Source organism: Cricetulus griseus, chromosome 2 (genome assembly GCF_003668045.3).
Source record: "Cricetulus griseus strain 17A/GY chromosome 2, alternate assembly CriGri-PICRH-1.0, whole genome shotgun sequence".
Classification (NCBI taxonomy): domain Eukaryota; kingdom Metazoa; phylum Chordata; class Mammalia; order Rodentia; family Cricetidae; genus Cricetulus; species Cricetulus griseus.
Window position 1 is genome coordinate 22,734,240 of NC_048595.1, and position 16,521 is coordinate 22,750,760.

The 16,521-nt window shown below is 49.4% G+C and overlaps 2 protein-coding genes across 7 annotated transcripts in view; one reads left to right on the top strand and one right to left on the bottom strand.

Annotated features, from left to right (window-relative positions):
• Nucleotides 1-6,069, top strand: part of Zcchc17 (zinc finger CCHC-type containing 17) — a 47,449-nt gene extending 41,380 nt beyond the window's left edge. For all 6 annotated transcript variants that reach the window (XM_027399429.2, XM_027399432.2, XM_027399434.2 and 3 more), the window contains one exon: nt 5,274-6,069. In XM_027399429.2, coding sequence (XP_027255230.1) covers nt 5,274-5,432 — 159 coding nt within the window. In that variant the 3' untranslated portion in view covers nt 5,433-6,069. The remainder of the gene's footprint in view (nt 1-5,273) is intronic.
• Nucleotides 6,070-7,013: 944 nt separating this feature from the next.
• On the bottom strand, nt 7,014-13,563 carry Fabp3 (fatty acid binding protein 3). The gene is made up of 4 exons (XM_027399435.2): nt 13,491-13,563; nt 10,137-10,309; nt 8,200-8,301; nt 7,014-7,067 (listed from the first exon to the last, which is right to left on the bottom strand). Exons 1-4 carry the CDS (start codon nt 13,561-13,563, stop codon nt 7,014-7,016), a joined length of 402 nt encoding a protein of 133 aa, XP_027255236.1.
• Nucleotides 13,564-16,521: the final 2,958 nt, after the last annotated feature.

Sequence of the window (16,521 nt, forward strand, 5' to 3'; positions counted from 1 at the left end):
CCAGCCTGGCTTTGAACTCACAGAGATCCACCTGCCTCTGCCTTCCTTGTTAAGAAGATTATTCTGACTGCTATATGGAAACTGGTCAGAAAGTGAGGCTAAAAGCAGGCAGGTTGACAGACACTGGTAATCCAGATGGAATCCTCTGGGGCTTGTGCTGGAACGGCAGCTGCAGAGGATGAGAAAGGAGCCGATGTGTGGGTGTGCTCGGAAGTGGGGGTCGGCAGGCTGTTGAGAGATTGGGTGTAAGGTAGGAAACGGACTGGTAAAGGTGACGTCAAGAGTTTTGGCCTGTAACTGAAGTGGTGAAACACTAGAGAAGCAGTTAAGGTTTTAGTTTAAGCCAGGCCTTTCATCCCAGAACTCAGGAGGCAGAGGCAGAGGCAGAGGCAGAGGCAGGCAGATCTCTGAGAGTTCGAGGTCAGCCTGAGTTTCAGGACAGCCAAGGATACACAGAGAAACCCTGTCTTGGGGACGTGTGTGTGTGTGTGTGTGTGTGTGTGTGTGTGTGTGTGTGTGTGTGTGTGTGTGTGTGTGTGTGTGTGTGTGAGAGAGAGAGAGAGAGAGGGCGGGAGTGTTAGTTTGAATTGCTGTCTATGAAGATGGGAAGGAGAGCTGGATAAGTTTGAGAGAGGGGCTAGGCATAGGAATTGAGGTGCCTATTGCACACCTGAGTGAACTATGAAGTAGGCATTCGATACTTGAGGGTTCAGGGGAGAAGCTAAAGTAAATAGAAATACGGGAGTCATCTGTGTGTCGATACTCTTCATGTCTCTGAGATTGCCTAGAGGTAAAGTCGTGGAGATGAGACATGGGGTGTTGGGTAAGGAGTGCCCATCTTGGCTCATTCATGAAGTAAGTGAAATTCAAGAATTTGCTATTGTCAGTAATTACAGCACTGGGGAAGCAGAACTAAGAGGCTAGCCTGATCTACATCATGAGTCCCAGGCCAGCCAGGGCAAATAGTGAAACTGTCTGAAAGTACAAAAGCTAAACTAAAAATGCTGGCAGATTGTGATAAGGGATCTGAATGCAATGCTGTGCTTCTCCTTCCCCTCCCAGGCTGAGCCAGGCTATGGGCTCATTCATTTTCCCAGGACTCTCAAGCCCACAGCATCCAGGAAGGTGCCAAACTTAAACCAAACCATGGACTTGCCACCACAGCTGATCCTAGCCATGGTTGTTAGAGCTTGAGAATGTAGGTCTAAAAAGCATTTTCTCTACTCGCACAATATTTATTGAAGAAAAGTTTAACTTGTTGGCTGAGACAGTGAGAAGACCCTGGGAGTTACTGAAATAAGAAACAATATTTGTAGTTGGTGGTGACAGAAGTCCATGGTAGAGCATTTGGCCGGTATGCACAAAGTTGTGGGCTCAGTCCCCAGCAGTGGGTGTAAGGAGAGCTGTTAGGTATTGCTGGGTGCCTGTAATGTGTCAGGCTTAGAACTTACCCTCATAGCATTCTTTCAGAGTAAATACTGTTTGAACAAGTCCTTTGTCCCAGTGACAGGGTGACTCAAGGGGCAGAGCTAGAATTTAGTTGTCTTATCCTAAGATTGCTGTTCTGCCCACCATACTGCGAGGCCCCCTGTCCTGTCCATGGGGAGAAGCCAGGCTGTCTCAGGGGATAAACCCTTTCCATCACGCACACACAGATTTCAACCCTGCCTCTGTAATCTGGGACAGGTGCTTCCAACTGCTCCATGCCATGGATACTATTTCATTGAATCATTACAGCCATGTGACATGGGTGCTATTCTTATCTGTTTTCCATTTGTAGCAGCTAGACTTCAGTGAGGTGAGGTGACTTGCCAAAGCTACAGAAAAGTAAGTAGAACTCGGGGCTAGGTCTGTGTGACACCTGGCTCGCTCTTCTTTCCGCCACAAGGCAGCTTGTAGCACCTGGGGGATCGCCCAGGCAAACAGGCTTTTGGGATGCTGGCTAGAAGGCCTGCAGGAGCAGGAGCCTCCCTTGTTGGTGCTCCCTCCCTCTTCTTATAGTCTCCTTCTTTGGGGAATTTTTGCTGAAGCAATGTAGATATTTAAACTCAAGGAAGCAACTTACACGGTGCTGAAGAACTACCCTAGGAAGCCTAGGAACCAATCTCCCAGCTCTGGGTTTGCGCTGTTAGCTCTGGTGACATGGTTGTATTTAGGGGTGTCTAACTTGAGGACCTCTCCCTGTGGAAAAGAGAAAAAAGTTCCCTTTGCAAAGCCATGAAATGTTGGTTTACCTTAGAACACTTTCTGGCACATTCCCGTCCTTCTCAGAGCACTTGCCCTTTCTTTGTGTGTGAGGAAAAGCCACATTAGGAAATAATATTTTCTCCTCCTTTGACCATGCTCCCTCCTGAAGCTCCTTTACACTGCATGTAGCTAAGATGGTTATTACCCTTTAGGAGTGAGAGAGGCCGTCATTTCCATTGCCAGAACATCAGTGGGGCTGCTGTAGGGGAAGAGTCAAGTTTGAATCACAGTGGGTCTCCAGTTTATATTCTAGCAGCCACTGGGCCATTAGGTCTGTTACCCGTACTCTGTGACTGTGCCTTGCCCTTCTAGGGTTCTGGGCCTCCCATGCCATGCCCTATAGAGTCAGATTGCCTATGAAGTTGTTTTTATTAAAAATGATAGTAGAGGGCTGAAGAGATGGCTCAGAGGTTAAGAGCACTGACTGCTCTTCCAGAGGACCTGGGTTCAATTCCCAGCACCCCCATAGCAGCTCACAGTTGTCTATAACTCCTGTTCCAGGGGACCCAACACACAAACATACATGCAGGAAAACACCAATGCACATAAAATACAAATAAATAATTGGGACTGGAGAGATGGCTCAGTGGTTAAGAGCACTTGCTGCTCTTCCAAAGGACCGGGGTTCAAATCCCAGCACCCACATGGTGGCTCACAACCATCTATAATGAGATCTGATGCCCTTGTCTGGCATGCAGGCATGCATGCAGACAGAATACTGTATACATAATAAATAAATATTTTTAAAAAATGATAGTAGAGAGGCCAAGTGGTATTGTCCAGAGGATAAAGGCAGCTGCCAAGCCTGAGACCTGAAGTAGATCTCTGGTGGAAGAGAACTAACTCTTGAACATTATCCTCTGGGCCGTGGAGTATACGTGCACACACATATAAATAATATAAAAATGACAGAAAGATGCACTTAGGAGGCAGAGGCAGGCGGATTTCTCTGAGTTTGAGACCAGCCTGGTCTATAGAGCGAGTGCCAGGACAGGCTCCAAAGCTACACAGAGAAACCCTATCTCAAAACAAACAAAAATGACAGAAAGAAAAGTCTGGTATACATATTTCTTCCAAAGCATGCAAAAGCTGACATAGAAGTACACTATTACAATTCAGCATCCTGGAAGCTGAGGCAGGGGGATCTGGAGTTCAAGGATAGAACTGGGCTACATGAGACCCTGCTTCTACCCCCACCCCAAATACTTGTTTTTCCTATTGCTTTGACTGTTGGAAAGATTGATTTAAACTTATGTAACTATTTTTTTTTGTTTTATATAACTTTTATTTTCTTTAACAATTTTTTTGCTTATATATATATTTATATTTATATAAAAAGAGCAATAATGGCAATATGTTATGCATCAATAGCAGCAACAGCTTTTCCAGGTTCTGTAGTCCTTTGAACAAAATTGTAGAGACATCCAGCACACTCCATTTTAAAAAAACAAAAAACAAACAAAAAAAAAAACAAACAAACAACAACAACAAAAAAGTAAAAAACAAAATCCCAGAAGACAGCACAGTTCTGTTACTCTTGTGGTACTTGGCACCATTTTTTTTTTTTTTTTTTAATTAGTTTCTCAGTCATCATCTGGGAGGAAACCATTCTGAGCTTAACTATTATTTTTATTTATTCATCTTGAGATGGGACCTCTTTATATAGCTCTGGCTGTCCTAGAACTCACTATATAAACCAGGTTAGCTAAGAATTCACTGAGAGCCAGGGAGTGGTGATACACACTTTTAATTCCAGCACTTGGGAGGCAAAGACAGATGGATCTCTGTGATTTCGAGGCCGGCCTGGTCTCACAGAGGGAGTTCCAGGACAGCCAGGGATACACAGTCTCAAAAAACCAAAAGGAAAAAAAAAAAAAGAACTCAGTGAGATTCATCTTCCGTGCTCAGCATGTACTTGGGGGTGGGAGTGGGAGTGTGGTGGGGGGAAGAGCTGGAGTCCCAGCCCTGTCCCGAAACCATTTAGTCCCAAATAAACACACAGAGCCTTATATAAATTATAAGCTGGCTGATAGCTCAGGCTTCTTACTGGCTAGTTCTCTCTTAATTATTAACCCACAACTATTAACCTGTGTATCTCACGTGGCCTTATCTCACTGGAGAATGCCTGGGCACCCTACCTTCTACTCCGAATATTACCTTTTTTCTCTCCCTGTTTGGATTTCCCACCTGGCTAAATCCTGCCTGTCCATTGGCCAAAACAGCTTTATTTTTTAAACAACAAGAGAAACATATTCACAGCATACAGAAGGACATTAACCATCACAAAGCAGAAAAGAGTAGGTACTTATTTTTTAAACAGAAGCATTGGGCCGGAGAGATGCCTTGTGGCTAAAAGTTCATGTGCTGCTGCAGTTCAGTTCCCAGAGCCCACAGAGTGTCTCACACTCACCTGCAACTAATTCCAGCTCCAGGAGAGTCTTCTGGGTATTTTTTTTTTTTTTTTTTTTTTGTGTGTGTGTGTGTGTGTGTAAACATGGTAGCATGTCTATGTTGTACACATACATCAACACAATTTCAACATGGTTTAAATATGATAAAATCTACAGTGTTGTGTGTTGTAGTTCTCCTTCTTTCTCATTTGGGATTTTACTGTCTTCTATAGCCTAGCTGGTCTGGAGCTTACTGTGTACACCCTCCAAATCTGCCCCTGTAGCACTGGTCTTATAGGCATGTGTATCTTTGCCCAGGTTTGGTTTTGCAGGGTTTTTGTTTTGTTTTGTTGAGACAGGGTTTCTCTGTGTAGTCCTGGCTGTCCTGAACCTCATTCTGTAGACCAGGTTGGCCTCAAACTCAGAGATTTACTTGATACACCACTACTGCACAGCTTTTTACAGTCCTGCCTGACCTTGAACTCATGCTCTTCCTGCTCCCACTTTCCAAGTGAAGTGCTGGGATTGTAGTTGTTCACCATACTCAGCTGTATCTCACTTACTGGTCACCTGCTGTGGTTTGGATATTAAAGGAGATAGACGCATGTATATTGAAACTTTACATTTCCCTTTTAGGAAAAGAAGAAAAAGAAACACAGAGACAAGAAGTCATCTGACTGTGACAGCTCTGACTCTGAGAGTGATATGGGCAAGAAGGCAAGGCATGCATCAAAGGACAGCAAGGCTACAAAGAAAAAGAAGAAAAAGAAGAAGCACAAGAAGCATAAGGAATGAGGGTGGGATGGGCCGTGGCAGCCCTGGCTCCTGGAAAGACTCAGTGTGAGAATATGGCCTCCTGCCCCACTGACTATGTCCCTCTGCTCTCAGATGGCTTCTCATTCAGCAAGCAGCTAGAGGAGCTAGAGGGCAGCTCCCAAAATGTTTTTTTCCTTATTGCTTCTCATCCCTTTGCAAGTGACCCCCGCAGCCATTGCATTCATGTACACACTTTACTCATTCAGAAGGTTCTAGTACCTTCCCCGGCTGCCACTGCCAGAGCTAGATTCCTTTGCAGGGGTCCAGGCTAGAGCCACAGGTGCTGCTGTGGAGGTGAGCCTGGTTGTGGTGGGAGAGCGAAGCGAGCAGCCCCTGCCTGTCTGCTGTCTGCGACAAGTTGTGGGTGGACTCTGGCTTCTATTAGAGGCAGGAGGGAGAAGTGTTGTTCATGTCTCCATTCCCTCATCCTGGGCCTGTGCTCAAAGTGAAGGCTGTGTGCAGACAACAGTCTTTGCAGTGACTGCTGAACCAGAGATCTGAAGCCAGGGTCATTATTCTGCTTTCTGTCTATCATCATGTGAGTGACTGGTTCCATTTCAGGTCTTTGCTTAAATTCCTGGCATAAATGGAAATGTGTTTGGTTTTAAACTTTCCAGAAGGTCTTATTCCTATAATCCTTCCTGGGCAACTTACATACTTAACATATTAGTTCACAGAAAACAATATGTTCAAGACCCTGAAAAGAAGCCAAGCTGAGGCACAAAGCCAAGGCCACTAACAAGTCATAGCTTTCTTTTCTTTTTTTTAAAGCTGTATTTTTTTTTTTTTTTTTTTTTTTTTTTTTTTTGGTTTTTCGAGACAGGGTTTCTCTGTGTAGCTTTTAAGCCTATCCTGGCACTTGGCTCTGGAGACCAGGCTGGCCTTGAACTCACAGAGATCCGCCTGCCTCTGCCTCCCGAGTGCTGGGATTAAAGGCGTGCGCCACCAGCATCCAGCCACAGCTTTCTTAAGATCACTTAAAAGCCCTCTCTTCCATAGTTAAGACCTCTTTCCCTGGGCTGATTAGAAAACCAGGAAGATGTAACCTTGGGGGCTCACTGAGGCATGAATGGGAAGTTAGCAGTCACTTCCCACCACAGTGGTCCCTGGACTCCACAAGGGTGACCACAACAATCCAGGAGTGGGTGTGGAATGGTCACTCAGCTAGCTAGCTCATCCAACCATGACATTGTACAGGACTGCTGTGCCCTCACCGGTGGTGGGAGACTGTCCACCTGGGCTCCTTACCAGCGCTATTTATCGAGTAGACTGTAGGCTGTCATTTCAGCCTAGGACACACAGGAAAGGAAGACCAAAGGCAAAAGCAACTGGGTGGCCTTGGCTCTGCTTTATTGACCTCGGAGCACCCTTTGGATACAGTTTTAAAAAATAAACCACATACACAATGGGAACTGGGATCCAGGCTGGTGCCCCAATCTCCAGAAAAATCCCAACCAAAGTGTATTTATATAAAACACCAGAGGAAAAAAGTGAGGCAACACGGTGCTGAGTCGAAGGGTAGCCAGCTGGCAGAGGAATAGTCAGTGAGGTGCAGTGGCGTCACGCCTCCTTCTCATAAGTTCGGGTGCTCACCACATTGCCATGGGTAAGTGTCTGGAAGAAAAGACAGGGTCGGACAGGGCAGAGCAAGAGAGGGAGTGTCCTCACCTTTATCCTGGTCAGCACTTGATTACCTGTTGTGTGCCAGGAACTTGACTTTTTTTTTCTTTTTTACTTTATTTAACTTTATTTTATGTGCATTGGTGTAAGGATACAAGATCCCCTGGTACTGGAGTTACAGCTGTGAGCTGCCATGTGGATGCTGGGAATAGAACCCAGGTCCTCTGGAAGAGCAGCCACTGTTCTTAACCACTGAGCCATCTCTCCAGCTCCTGACTTTTTTTTTTCTGATACAGATCTTTTAAGATAGGTGTTATAATTCCCATTTTAAAGATTTTTGGGAAAATGGACCCTTGAAAGAAGAAACCTACCTACTTTTTTTTCCCCTCCCATAACCACCCATTATTGTGACTCAGGAGAGCTAAGCCACAGTCACCTTAGTCTAACTGCCCAGTGAATGTGGTCCTGTTTGTTACCTCCCTACCAAAGCTAGGCACCTCACTCCTAAGTCAGTGGGTACCCCAGGTTCATGCGACTATGATGCAGTAGCAGGTTCCCTGAGCCAGATAGCTGTAGTGCTGATACTGCTCTCCATGCTGGTGCTGCAGGTGCCGTCCTACAAGGCTACATTCTCCTGGCGAAACTCTCAAACTTGTCCGGGTGCAGATCTGCAGGCCTGCTTGTATCCCCTATCTAGGCCATAGGTATTTGCAGGAAGCCAGAAGTAGACAAGTGGATGAATAAGGAGGGCACTCCTCCTGCAGATGTCTGCATTCCTACCCAGGAGAGGATGGAGTGGCAGCTGCTCCTAGAGAGCCTGGGAGCAATTGGCCCTGCTTTCCCCTTGGGGAGCAGTGGGCAGGAGGAAGCTGTTGTGGGGACCTGCTGCAGTGCTTCCCAGTGATGGTGCCTTTTGGCTACGAGTACAGTCTTCCCAGCAGCCCTCAAGGTTACAAAGGTGACATGTCCAGAGTCAGGCAGCCTTTAGGCTGATACTTGAATCGAGACTTGTGTGTGTGAATCCCCATCCCCACTTCTCTGTCCCAGCTCCTCTGGCCCCCAGGGGAGGACCTGGGCTGAAGAAAGCATGGCACTTGCTGTGAGGCACTGCCACTGCCCATCTTACCAGGATGAGTTTCCCATCACATAGCTCCCTTGTAAGCGTAGTCTCCTGCCCGTCCCACTTCTGCACATGGACAAGTTTGCCTCCATCCAGTGTCACGATCGACTGTGGAAAGAGGTAAAGCCTAAGCTGTGACCAGAGCCAGAATTGAAGGGCAAAACCAATCAGGAGCCTAACTAGTGCTAGTGCTAGGACGGCCATTCAGGCAGCCCACCTCTAACACCTACTGGGGAGGGTTCAGGCAGTGGGTGCAACACAGGCTGAGAAGAGGCACAAGCCTCCAAGAGAAGCTCAGGCTGAGATGTAGTTCAGGAGAGCGTATAGTCCCAGGTCCCCTCAAGTCCATCCCTTTCTCTGAGACAGCCAAAGAGGAATTTTTCTTTTTTTTTTTTTTTTTTTTTTTCGAGACAGGGTTTCTCTGTGGCTTTGGAGGCTGTCCTGGAACTAGCTCTTGTAGACCAGGCTGGTCTCGAACTCACAGAGATCCGCCTGCCTCTGCCTCCCGAGTGCTGGGATTAACGGCATGCGCCACCAACGCCCGGCTCTGGAAGATCTTTCTAGTCTTGTGTGTATAGCAGTGTCTAAAAGACATTTACAATATATTGGAAAATTAGACTTCCTTTATATCACGTGACCCCCTTAACTGACAAAAGAGCAGCAACTGCAAGGTCCCAGGACCAGGTGTCCTTGGAGTGTTCTTCAGCTCTGGCTCCAGTGCCCCTTTGGGCCTCAGCGCTGCCAGCCTATATCAGCTGGTTTGTCTTTGGCAGCTTCCCCAGATCTCTCTTCTCCAGGAATTTGGGAGCTGAAGGCCAGAACTAGGGAACTAAGCAGGGTTTGTTGAGTAGGAGTCTAGAAAGATGATGGTTGTGTTTGATCACTCATGTCTTGTTCTGTCTATATCCCACCTTATGGAATCTTCATTCCCCATTGTCTTTTGTCAACTCAGCAGTTAATTTTTGGCCCAAACATCCCAGATGTCCACTGTTGTATTTAATGTGGGGTCTGGTCCCACAAAAAGGTGACAAGTTCAAGGATATAGTTAAGCCTCCATCCTATCTTGATTGCCATCTCAGGGCACCATCTCTGTGCCACTGCTAGCCTGCTGTTGGTCCTGGGTTGGGCTTCAGCTCCTCTGGATCTTCAAGACCAGTACCTGCCCTGTTCTTTATGGAGGCAACTGTGCAGAGGAAAGAGCTGAAGAGATCCGTTTTAGGGCTTACAATGCAGGGGATACTGGTATAGGGATAACCTATAGATATAGATGTCAGCAACCCTAAGTTCTATGTCTGGACCAGTGCTGGGAGGTTTTAGCAAGCTGCCAAGATAACCACCATGAGGTAACTGAGCGACACCGGAGGTAGGTGCTCCCTCCCATACCCTGAAATAAATACATGGAGACTACAAACACCCACAACGTTCATGTTGGTGAATGCATGCCCTGGAGCATGGCTGTCAGCTGGTGGCCCTGGAAACAGTTTGACAGGGTCAGTGTCCAAGCCTGGGAGCTGCAGAAGAGGAAACCTGTAAATAGAGCTCAGCCTTTTGTTCCCAGCTGCCTCCTTTGCTGACAGAGCCTGGATGACCTCAATCCAGGGCACTGACTTGTTGGCATCACTCCTAAAGCACTTCAGGTCACAGCCATGGCTGCTGAAGTCCTCAGAGCTACTGCATACCTTGGTGCACAAGGTCACCCGGCTGGGGCTGGAGACAAGGTCAGAACATCTTGGCTCTGCTGTGGCAGAGCCACAGTGGCAGCTGACAGATCCTTCCCAGGAAGGTGAGGAAAAAACAGACCAGAGGTTGTACTTGGCCCCTAGGTCATCCCAGCACTGAGCAGGCTTCATGAACCATGTTGGTCTAAAATCTATGACAGCCTGCCCCTTGGGGTACAGAGCCAAGGGCCAGCCTCTTACCTCCCCTCCCCTTCTCAGACTCACCTTGACTTTCCTGTCGTCTGCTGTTACCTCATCGAACTGCACTCCCAGCTGGAAGCTGATCTCTGTGTTCTTGAAGGTGCTGTGTGTCTTTATGACTATAGTATCGCCGTTCTTCTCGATGATTGTGGTGGGCTTGGTCATGCTAGCCACCTGTCTGGTAGCAAAGCCCACACCTAAGGGCAGGGGCAGATGGCTGAAAATTAGTTGGGGTAAAGAGGTATTATACAACCATGGGGAAGGAGGACCATAGTGGCCAGTGAATTTGTGTGGCCATTTTCTCAGTCAGTCAGTCTTTTCCTTAGCTCTGCAGCGGTTAGGCTGATGTGAAACACGAGGCATGTCAGCAACACTGGAAATCAGAGTGAGGTACCAAGAGGTACAAACCACCTATATGGCCCTGGCTCAGTCCTGTTCCTACAAGGGTTTGTAGATGTAACCACCGCAATGGAGTTTAAGGCCAGGGTCACCAATCAGATTGAAGCTGCTGAGCCCTGTGTCACCTCCAGAGAAGAGCCCCTGCTGCTTCTGGCTTCCTGAACACTCAGACCGAAAGACTGAAGAAAGAAGAAAGCCAACAGCCTTCAGAGTCCTCTGGACAAGGATGTCTATTTTTCATCGTGAAACTGGGGGCATCAGTGCTCCACCCTCTGTGTAGCAACGCTGTAGCTTCAAGGCCTCCTGGCTAAAAAAAGTACAATGGAGAGTTTTGTCTCCTACAAACTTAGGGATTGAGTTGAAGTCCCTGGGGAGAAGACTCCTGACATAATCATGGGATCTGAGTCCTAGGCAAGGTCCCAGGTGTCCACAGCAGGTGAAGTACACAGACCCGGTAGGCCCAGCCTTCACCTCCGTGGGTTGCAGCTCCCTTGAATCTTCCATTGTTGAGTACCTGTCCCCTGGCCCCAGCACATGCTGAGCTGTCCTCAGCAATGAGGCAGGAGGCAGCCCAACATAGGGATACGGCATGGGACCTCCAAATATTCACCTGGCCCTGTGTATTTGCTATGTACACTGCACAAACTCTGCATGGGTAGCCAAGTACTGCTTGAAACAGCCCTAAGCATAGCTTTTATTACTCGCAATTTACAAATGAGGCCAAGAGAGTTGTGCTGTCTTATCCAAAGTCAAACAAGTTGAGCCTAGTGACACCTGCTTATAATCTCACTCAGGAGGCCGAAGCAAGGAGAAATGCCAAGAATTAAAGGCCACCTTGGGCTGTACCTCTCTAAAACGTGAGCTACAGTAAGACTCTGTTTCCAGAGGAAAGAAAAAATTATCAGCGTTTAGTGACATAGATTCCCATAGTATCTTAAAGCCACCATCTGTACCTGCAGTCAAATACTAGGCTGGGCTGCTTTGGTTCTGTACGATAAGGCTTTGCCTACTGGTATCTGAGTGAGTTAGGCCTCAGCAGCAAACCAGCTGTTAGCAATTTGGCTTGGGAAGGTGGAACTAAACCTGGGCAATTTAGTACTCCCTACCCTGTCAAGAACGGCCAACTTGCATGCCTCTAACCCCAGTGCTGGGGAGGCAAAAGGACCTGGTCTACATAAGGAGCTCCAGGACGGCTAGGGCTACAGAGTGAGACCCTGTCTCAAAACAAAAATGAAGCCCAGCTTCTGTCCTAGAGAGCGTAGGTGCTGATGGGAGTTCGGGCTTCGGTGGAAGCTCAGAGTCATGGTGTTTGCTTAGCATGTGCAAGACCTTGGGTTCCAATCCCAAAACCAAAATGACAAAAATGCCTTGTGGACCCGTTTCAGCTAACATCCTGAAGTAGGTGAGGAACCTGCATATATACCCTCAACATGTCATAAGCCAGCCCTCCTTCCTCGGAAGAAGGAACGAAATCTAGCTCAGCCATGACACAGCCCAGTTTTCGGGTCCCATCCTAGTTGACATGGATGATATAGCCAAACACTTCACAGGAAGGGCTTTTACCTACACCAAGGCAAGAAAGGAACGGCTAGGGTCAGTCCTGGAGGAGTGGGTCATACCACATTCCCCATGCACCCAAAGGTGGTCTCCCACTCCCTGGCTATGCTGAAGTAGGAAGAACTCTAGGTGGTTCTGGGTTTTCAACTACTGAGAAGGCTGGGATAGCAGGTTACAAGTTCCAGGCCAACCTGGGTAAGTTAGAGAGACCCTGTCACACAAAGTAAAAGGGGAGGGGGGTGTGACTCAGTGTTCCAGTGCCTGCCTGGCATGCATAAGACTCTAAGTTCAGTCGTCAGTAGTGACGAAAAGAAATCCTGAAGAAATCCTGGGCTTGTGCCGGGCGGGCGTTGGTGTCGCAAGTCTTTAACCCCAGCACTCGGGAGGCAGAGGCAGGCGGATCTCTGTGAGTTCAAGGCCAGCCTGGTCTCCAGAGCGAGTGCCAGTACAGCCTCCAAAGCAATACAGAGAAATCCTGTCTCGAAAAACCAAAAAGAAAAAAGAAATCCTGGGCTTTCCTATCAGATGATTAGCTTGCTCTCACTGGGCTGTTGTTTTTCTAGCCAAGCAAGGCCTGGAGCTCCATTTTCACAGATCTTACCAGTGAGGTTCTAGGGAGCTTTGCTCTTCCTGATCCCCAAACCGCACTCCCCCTCCACAGCCCGTGCATGACCTTGCTTCTGGCACCCTCTGCTGTATCCCAGAGAACAGCTTTCTTCACCCTATCCCTGGCACTGAACAGGTGGGAGACTGGTGCGGTAGGAAAGCCCGCGTGTGGTGGTGGTCTTGCCCTACTCTACCAGCAGCGTCTCAGAAACTGATTGGGGGAGGTTTGCGCACATTGCAGGTGAACACACTGGGGAGAACCAGGGCACCTTCACTATCCATCATGGAGGGGAAGGGACTATGCATGGCTGACTGCCCAGGTCTGTTTTCACCTCTTCCCAGATCGAGCTCACTGATTTTCCTCAGTCTTGCTCAAGTATTTCCTCCTACAGTGCATTCACATCTGCTCTATTCCCTTTCCGGACTCGGTTTCTAGACCACCCATGCTCCCGTTTGCTTTCTGCTGCAGCCAGCCTCCCGCCTTCCACTCGTTCCCTCAACTCCCATCTCTCCCCTCCGATCACATACCTCGCTTCCTAGAAAGTGGGTGCCACCCAGCCCGGACCTCTGCAACCACAGCCTGCTTCCCCTGAGCGCCTTCTCCCTAGCTACCTAACTCCCCAGGTCCGGACCACGACAGCCCCCTCCCAGGAGACCGGGATGCTGCAGCCCACGCCACGCCGGCGCGCGGGTCTTTGCAGCCTGGACTGGCAGGGAGCGTGCAGGAGGCGCTCGGGGCACTCCAGCGGGAACGCAGCGCCAGGACGGGCTCGCGGGCCCTCCAGGGCCGGGATTCCGCGCTCGCGGTTCACTCACCGAGTGACTTCATGTAGTCATCAAAATTCTTGCTGTCCACTAGCTTCCAGGTGCCGACAAAGGCGTCCGCCATGGTGTGGCGAGAGGCGAGGCGTGCAGGAACTGAGAACCGCGGCTCCCGGCCCGAGAGCCTCTTTAAATAGCCCTCGCATCACATGATGAGGGCGGCCCACACCCCTTGCTCCCGAAATAGGAAGCCGGGGCTTGCACTCCCGCTAGGAGCTGCGGCCCTTCCCGCCCCCGCAAACCGCCAGGCCCCTGCGTCCGCGCCGTCCGCGGTCCTGCGGGTGCCGCCGAACCCGTGCCCACCCTGGCTGCGCGGCGCTCCCCGCAGCCCAAGAAGAGCACCCACCACCCCCAGCCACGCAGAAAGGAAACTCGCTCTTAGGCTGGTGCGACGCTGGGGAAACGCCGCCGTCTGCACCACGTGCCACTCTTTTGTTTTTCCCCGATTGTTGTTTTACACTTATGGTGTGAGGGCGTACGAAGGCGCGTGCATTGAGGGAGGGGGAACGCTGTAACTCGGGGAGTCACGGCTCTCCTTCCACGGTGTGGGTCCTGGCACCGAACTGAGGTCGCCAGGCTTGTCAGCGAATGTTTCTACCTGCTGACCTATTTCACCAGCCCTAGGTCATCTTCCTGTCGGAGCGGCGCGGAGGCTCAGAGGGTAACGACGCGATCACCATAAGTAGAAGCGAACTGGAGCCCAGACAGCAAGCGCGGCCCCTAGGCCCGCCTGCTCCCCGCCCGCCCAGTGGAGAGGAGTCGCCCTGGACACCGTCGGTGGCTGGGCTGCCTAGTGCCTCACCTGCACTGGACGAACGTGACCTTGGTCCCTCCGTTAGCCCCCCACGTGCTTGCCCCTCCCTGCGGAATGTCCCCTGCCGGCGCCCCCGCGGTCCTGCTCCCCACCGCTCCCTGAGAACGCCCCAGCCTTTTCTGACCTCTGAGCTTGCACTGGGGTCGTTCTGCGCTTAGCTCCTTCAGAAATTCTGTCTATTCAGGCGGCTCTTCCGGCGGTGGCCACCTTAACTGCCAGAAAGCTGCAGCCCTCTGCTGCCGTCAGGGCTTCCCCTGATTTCTCCACTAGCCTGCTTGTCATATTAAAGCTCTTCATTAAATGAGACCCACTTTAGTGATGATTGTAGCCCGCTGCTTCGGGACATGGTCACACTGAACGTCTCCATTGTTAGCAGGTGCTACCCCCTTTTTACCCGTGAGGAAAGGAAACTCAGTGGAGCCCATTGCTTAGTTCAGCGGGTTTCTGTTTAATAATTACCAAATAAACATCTCAATGTGCAGCCTACATTGACCTTGAACTAAAGATTCCCCTCCGTCTCCTGAGATTACTGCCATGTGCAGCTGGCCTGGCTTGATTCAACAGTTATTCAGGCACCTGAAGGCTAGAGGATCCTGAGTTGGAGGCCAGCCTGAGCTACATAGGGCAGGATCCTGTCTCAAAATAAGTTCCTGATTTGTGCTGGCCCTGTTTTGGAAAAGACCACAGGGAAGAAGGTACAGGCTGAAAGTATTCTCTTCTGGGAGAATCATGCAACTCATGACTATAGGAGGGACCTACCCTGACTTCGGGACTCAGGGGAAGAGGAGCATGAATGAACTTCTAAGTGTGCAAGGCCCTATACAGGAGAAAGTGGTGTGTACGGAACTTCAACTTCTTAGAAGGGGGCCCAGGGTAGTCATTCAGGAGCCATTATCAGAGCCCTGGGACCTGACCAGTACACCTGCAATGTGACAAAGCCTCCTTCTTAGGCCTCTTCCACCGGCCACTCCCCCACCCCACCCCCTCACCTCCCCACCCCCCCTACCCCCACCCCGGCTGTTCTAGGAAAGAGGCTAAAGAGGAAGAGTCCTCTCACCCCTACCTACCCTCAGGTCTTGATTCCTTTGGAGAATTCAGTTGTCAGAAGACTGAAAGGCCCTATTCTGCCTATAGGGCAGGCCTCAGGGCTGGGCCTGGAGCCCTGGTGACCTCAGCACTACAGCAAGTGCCAAGGGGTGGGGGTGGGGGGAGATATGGGATAGCTTCCATTCAAGGTCACAGGCTTTAGAGAAGGAACCTCTTCTCTCAAGGACTGAGAAGCTGGAGACCCAGGGACCAGAGCACTCTGCAATGCTGTGCTGGAGAGCTGGGCTGGCTGACAGCTGGGGCTGGCTGACAGCTGCTGCCAGGAAGCAGTCCTGATCTCCATTGATAATAGCTGTATGGTTCGGCCTTGAGCAATTCACTTAAGCCACTCTGAATCAGTTCAACTTTGAAATGGGTGATGTTTGGAGATCATGAAAGAAAATATATTTAAAACTCTGTTTTTGTTTGTTTGTTTGTTTATGACAGAGTCTCTGTCTATATTGCCTTGGTTGTCCCAGAACTCACTATGTGGACCAGGGTGGCCTCAAACCCAGAGGTCGATTTGCCTCTGCCTCCTGAGTGCTGGAATCAAAGGCACGCACAACCACACCTGAGCCCCGGCTTTCCTTTCTTTTTCTTTCTTTCTTTCTTTCTTTCTTTCTTTCTTTCTTTCTTTCCTCCTTCCTTTCTTTCTTTCTTCCTTTCCTTCTTTCTTTTGTTTGAGACAGGCTCTACTGTGTAGCTCTGGTTGTCCTGGAATTCATTCTGTAGACAAAGAAAGAAACAAAGAAACAAAGAAAGAAAGGTCCCTGAAAGGCTAGGGAAGTAAGATGTCTCAATGGGTAAGGTGTTTGCTGTGCAAGCATGGGGACTTCAGCGCCCACATAAGACCTGGGCATGATTGCTCATATCAGCAACCCCATAATCTCCAGGAGAGGCATAAAGACAGGTGGATCATGGAGGGCTTGCTGGTGAGTCAGTATAGCAGAAAAGGTGAGCTCCCAGGTTCAGTGAGAAACCCTGTCTCAAAAATAAAGTGAGCACCACCACTAACATAACCTTTAATCCTTTTAATCCCAGGCCAGAAGATATATCTGTAGATACCAGGCCACCAGCCAGGGTTGCTAGTGAGAGACCCTGTCTCAAAAAAAAAAAAAAAAAAGA

Bases quoted from the DNA above. Each gene is read 5' to 3' on its own strand.
- Fabp3 (XM_027399435.2), bottom strand. From the start codon at position 13,563: ATGGCGGACGCCTTTGTCGGCACCTGGAAGCTAGTGGACAGCAAGAAT. The intron at 8,302-10,136 runs GTGAGTCTGAGA...CTCTTTCCACAG, and splicing joins CAGACGACAGGAAAGTCAAG to TCGATCGTGACACTGGATGG. The intron at 7,068-8,199 runs GTAAGATGGGCA...CTTTTCTTCCAG, and splicing joins GTGATGGGAAACTCATCCTG to ACACTTACCCATGGCAATGT.